The sequence below is a fragment of the Patagioenas fasciata genome, chromosome 14, assembly GCF_037038585.1.
Source record: "Patagioenas fasciata isolate bPatFas1 chromosome 14, bPatFas1.hap1, whole genome shotgun sequence".
Lineage (NCBI taxonomy): Eukaryota > Metazoa > Chordata > Aves > Columbiformes > Columbidae > Patagioenas > Patagioenas fasciata.
In genome coordinates, this window is record NC_092533.1 from 15,675,913 (window position 1) to 15,681,862 (window position 5,950).

General features: G+C 40.7%; 1 protein-coding gene across 1 annotated transcript; it reads right to left on the reverse strand.

The window, feature by feature from the left end:
- Positions 1 to 1,692: 1,692 nt before the first annotated feature.
- Positions 1,693 to 5,167, reverse strand: FOXI1 (forkhead box I1). The gene is made up of 2 exons (XM_065849361.2): positions 4,544 to 5,167; positions 1,693 to 3,543 (listed from the first exon to the last, which is right to left on the reverse strand). Exons 1-2 carry the CDS (start codon positions 5,115 to 5,117, stop codon positions 2,990 to 2,992), a joined length of 1,128 nt encoding a protein of 375 aa, XP_065705433.1. The 5' UTR covers positions 5,118 to 5,167; the 3' UTR covers positions 1,693 to 2,989.
- Positions 5,168 to 5,950: the final 783 nt, after the last annotated feature.

The window sequence follows — 5,950 nt, forward strand, 5'->3', positions numbered from 1 at the left end:
ACATTTGTAAATCAGACTACAGGTCTGTAAAGATCAGCAGTGTTTTAAATGTATTTTAGTTACACGTCCCAGTTTAATAGCCTCTTCAATAGCATACTTAAAAAAAAAAAAAGACAAGAAAATCACCCCTAAACCCAGATGCTTTTGCCTCCAAATGCCCTATGTTTACCATATTCGTAGAATACACAAATAGAATCATTACCTTTGGCAAAGCTGTGCTTCTGCTTATGTGAGCATAGCAATTTAAATTTCCCTCCAGGTAGCAGACTGATTGGCAGGAGCTCCAAGAACGTATCAGTATGGCTGATTATTAGAAATAATTCTCTCTGAAAAACAGAAAAATACGGATGAAGAAGGATGTTCCTAATTTATTTTGTTAGGAAGTAGCTCTGTTTTGAGGAGAAATAGGATTACCTTGCTTGCAGTCATCTTTCCACTTCTCGTTGAACAGCAGCTTCATCAGCTGAACTGCTGTGTTGCACCAGGTGAATGGTCACAGGGGAGCAGATGAATCTGTGGCCAGGGGACACACTGGAAAACATACCTTTGTCTGCAGAGAACTGACATTTTGGCAGCACTTCCTCATTATGTATGAGCCAAAAGTGGTACTTGGTTGACAGCATCTGGGAAGCAACAAGGCACAAACTCTTGTCCTTTTGTGTACCTATATGGGTGTCCTTTTATTATTGGTGACTGGGAACTTGGAGAGTCAAACAAAATGCTGAGTGACAAAGGAGTTGCTTTTTACTGTTTGCTGTTGTATAGCAACGTGATTCTTCTGAGCATAATATGCACCTTATTTTATCCCCACACTTTTGCTCTGTAAGTCCATAGTGGAACATTTTCCATTTCACCACTAAAGACATCAATTTCCTCTCAGTTTTGTGAACCATCCACTCCACAGGAACTATGTTTTGTAGGTCTGTTGAATGCAAGACATAACAGCAAGACAATGCATTTCTCAGTCACCACGTAAGTATCTGTAAAAAAATGTTGCCAGCTGCTGAGTTGCAGGGCTTATTATGGCCCACCTACTGGGCTGAGACTCTTGGAAGGGCTGTAAAATTCTGAGGGCAGGAGTTACAGCTCAAGTCTCAGCACACGCCTGATTTCAGAGGAACTTAGAGTCATGGCAGAAGGACACCAGAAGGTCATTATATTTTTTTTCTTAAGCAACAATGTTAGCACTTGAGGAAGGTTTCAGCTCCGAAGGGAGAACTTGCCAGAGTGGGTACAAAAGTATGAATAGTCAGGGCAGCCTCGATAATGAAAAAGTTTAAACATAAAATAATAAATAAGAATGCCGAAAATAATGCAGTCATATTTGCCAATTAGCAGGTGAAAATAAAGAATGGTTTCTGAAATTTTAAATTATTGGCACACGTAACTGCAGCAGGGAAACTGTAACAATTTTTCTTTAGTATTTTGCATCATAGCAGCCAGTTATAATCCTCAGGTATGCAAATTTTGATTGCCTAGACATAAGCTATCTCAGTCTCTGACCTTCTGTGAATATTATACTGCTTTTTCCTCAGGCAAATTGTTCAAGTCAAACTATTAAGGAGACTTTTAAAGACATAAGTAGTATAGTACACACACACAAGTACACACTCTTCTAGACAAATGCTTTATTAAAAATGCTTCTGGGGTGGCCTGTAACAAAACTATACCCATGTAGAGTTAAAAAAAAAAAAAAAAACCACAACAAAACCAAGACAAAACGGTATCTATTACAAAACATGAATATGTTTTCTGTCATTCCAAAAGTCTGGTCAGTGGCCAGTTGTGAGCAGTTAAACTTGCTGTTTATGTATGCTGCAGGCTATCCAGTTTGAGATAGTACTCTATATAAATGTGGAACTTGATTCAAGTCTTGGTTTGAAAAAAACATACATTTTGAAAGTTTGTTTGTGGCTAGAGTGTAGTAAAAAAATGAGCATTATTTCTAATATTTACACAAGGATGAACAGCATGGACTTCTACAAAATGAAAAAAAATATACAGTACAGGGACTTTTTACAGTATCTGCAGTTGATACTTTGAAAGATCCAGCCTTTGGAATTGAAACTCAGAGACACATAAGCTTTCTGCTTCCCCTTCCTTCTTCCCTCTCCCACCCCTCAATATTCAAAGCCTTTACTCAATAGAAATGATTCATGTAGAACACTGAGATAGAACAAACATGTTTTTTTTTTTCTTAGAAAACACACATATTAAATATATCTATATTCAGGACAGATCCTGTTTTCCTTATGTGAATAGATTTGCATGTGTAAGGCAATTAAAAATAAAATACCCTGTAATTAGAATTGAAAACATTAAGATGTGACTGCAGCAGCAGAAGACAATTCCATTATACTTCGTTATGCTTCCCTTCAGTTTCAAAATAACTGATGCCAGCTTGCTCCACAGCCATATTGCCCTTGGAGTTAAAAAGGGAATCAAATTTAAACAAAGTATGCTCTAGTATGAGAAAACAGTGTGTTCAAGTGTTGGTTGTTACTCACTATACAGTAGTATTTGGGATCCTTCAGTGTGTTGAGTAATGGCTTTAGCCAAATAAGAACTTGCTATGTGAACTACAAGCAGTCTATATCAGCAATAGAGGATATTTAAAATTATAACCACATTTCTGTTAGCACTTCAAAAAGCATAGCAATATTAGGACCATACAAAAGAAAGCTTCATGCCTAAGGCAAATGGTAACTACTCAAGGGTGGCCGTTGAGGACCATGGTTTGCAGCAATGCAAGCACGGTGTCTCAGGAGAACTCTTCACTACTCTTGCTGTTTTGATCCCTGATTTTTTAAGTGGAGCTGCCATATGTGGAGTGTTTGTGATCTGAATAAGTATAATGGGTAACAAGTCTGCAGCTGTCAGAAGGTAGGATGCAGCACAGACCCCAAGACAACAGGCTAACGCTACTCATCTGCCCACAGATCGTTTCCTCTCATAAACAGCTATACTTCAGTGTCTTAGAATCCTTCATTTAGACCTCTGTTCCTTCTCTGGAATACAGTGTGTTGTTTGTGCCGATACTGCTGTAAAAATGAGTGTTAAACTGGTTGAGCACAGAGTTGCTGTGGCCCAGGTGGCTAGAAGGCATAGAATTGGACCAGTCTCCCACACCATGAGTGGTGATATTAGAGAGTGGAGAATAGGAATTAAAGCCTACCATATTCTGTCCCATTTTGTCAATGGGTTCAGAGTTGAGTCCCAAAGGCACTGAGCGGCTCCCTGAGTTAGAGCCATTAACATACGCAGTCATACTGGAGAGGAAGTTACTGAGGCATGGGCCGCTGGAAGGTGGAGGTGGAGAGCCTTTCCCAGGGGAATCATCAGTCCCAGGTGATGAGTTTTCCAAGATATCCTGATGCTCTACAGCTTTGGGGCTGCCACTCAGGGCACTATCCTCTGATTTCTCAGATGCAAGAGTGGCAGCACTAGCCCCAATGTCAGACTTCCTTTTCCTCTTCCTGCGAAAGTTTCCATTGTCAAACATCTTTTCACAGTTTGGGTCCAGAGTCCAGTAATTCCCTTTTCCTGTTGTAGGGGACAAAACCACATTTTTAGTTTAAAAGGCACACACAGAAAAGAGCAGTCATCTAGGGCTTTACAATGTTTCTCTCATTTCACAGAAATAGAACAATTGCATGAGCAAAAACCATGTATTTTTTACTCACACAAAAGCAGAAATCTGTTGGGTTCGTAAAAAAGTGTATAGGTTTTGGGCTGTATCCTTTAGCCCTGACTCTTCACACAGGTAAGACTACAAGTGGAATGACTGGGGGGGTTTGTTATTTTGTTATCTTGGTGAGAGAAGGAGGGTTTCAGTATATAGCTTGTCCTCTGAATTTACAGCAAAGTAATCAAATCCCATTCCGGGCTGCTCCTCCAGATTCAGGAGGGTAGGATAGGTTTCTAATGAGATGGAACCAGATCTTTGGCCTTCTGCAGCAGCATAATTGAATGGGTTTTAAATGTTCCCAATGGTTCTTAACAGCTATTGATAGAAAACAATAAATAAAGGAACAATCTGACAGCATATCAGCCAAGGGCTTGGAAACAGAGGTGCAATTCCAAACAAAATGGTATTTGAAACAAACAGCCTGCTCTCCTCTTGAGAACTATTGTTGATTTCCTAAAGTTACTGCATTTCTTTGACAAATCTGTGTTTGTCTTATCCAGTTTCCATTAATTCCCATTTAAGTTTGACGCAAGTCATCTGTATTACACCAAATGGGTTTTGAATGTGACTTGCTTAGACTGCTCTGATACCTGCTGAGCCTCATGCTAGGCACATTGATCAGCTCTCAGGAAGACCCAGAGCAGTAAAGAATCCCCTTCCCTGCAGGGACTTAATAGCAACAGTGATTCAGATCTCATCTCTGCATAGTTGCTTTCTAGTTCAGATTTACGGAAATAGAAGACCTACTACGTGTATGTCCTGTACCTAGGCTATGTCTCTTTACAATGTATTAGGCATTTTTAAATTAATCAAGTTTGACTTGAGGGAGTTCAAAAGAATGGGAGAGAGCTATACCTGGATCATCTTCATCTCGGGGCACCTTCTTGAAGCAGTCGTTGAGAGACAAGTTGTGCCGTATGGAGTTCTGCCAGCCAGCTTTGCTTTTGTTATAAAATGGGAAGTTGTCGGCCACATACTGGTAGATCTGACTGAGAGTCAGCCTCTTTTCAGGTGCTCCATGGATAGCCATGGCAATAAGTGCCGAGTAGGAGTAAGGAGGTCTAACCAACTTCATTAGCTCTTCTTGGGACGGGAGAGGAAGCCAGCCAAGGTCAGTTCCTCCCAAGCCGTGCATGTTAGGCAAGAGCTGCCTTTGCATCCCGTAAGACTGAGGAATGAAGGGACTGGCATTGGATCCCGGGAGATATGGTGGTGGGGTAATGGAAGGTCCATTTAGCCAGAGGTAAGGATTGGGAGTGGTGTTGTAATCCGTCGTCTCAAAGGTGCTCGGTCGCTGTGGACTAGGGATGTTCTGTGGATGGAAAAAGTTCTCATAGTAGATGCTCATCTCTGGAGGTTCTTGACCAATGTTTGGAAACTGCGGGCTGCAGCGTGGTGGAGAGTGCGTTTGCGGATCAAAGGAGCTCATGCTCTAACACAGGCAGCTGATAAGTTATGACACTCCTGTGCTAGTGCTCCTTTCCTGAGACAGGTGCATCACCTGTGCCCTTCCCTACGTACTTATCCACCTGTAAATGTTCCAGCTTGTGCTGCAGGCTCCACCCCACAGCCCTGAGTGGCTGCAGATGAGGACGATATCTTTTTTGGAATGCTGGCAGTCCCAGTCAGTCACTGATGTCACATCAACCAAATGTGAAAGTTACAACTGTTTATCTTCTTAAAATGAAGGAATTTTCCACTAATGTGATGCACGTAAAGCAAGCCTAAGGTGCCTTGAAGTTAAAACCCCTAATCAGAGATCCTCCTATTTCTATCTTTCACAATGAAATTTCAGCATGAAGTATTTCTTTCTCTTTAAAGAAAAGCCATTTTTCCTGCTGCTAGTAACACCTCAGAATGCAAAAACGATTGTCACTCATCAATGAAACAGTAGGCATACATATACACTTGGACAAAAAAAAAAAGAAAAAAGTAAAGGTCAGACCTCCTTTTCTTTCTGTAATTCTAATTGCAGTGTTGCTTGTACTTCCCCCTAGGCAATCACAGTACTACAGGCAAGTTCTGTAGCTGGTTACTCACGTGAGCAATCTTACTGATATAAACGGAATTATTCTCTAAAGTAAGAATTAATCTTGTGAGAAAAAAATTTCAAGCTTAATCATCAAACCTTTCTTTAGAGCTTAAATTGGTGAACTGAAATAGGAAATCATTATTTGCTGCCTCCTTTTTGCTGCAGGATTGGTGTAGGGAGCTCATAAAAACTCATAGCAGAATTTCCAAAGACGAAAGAGGCAATGTTCA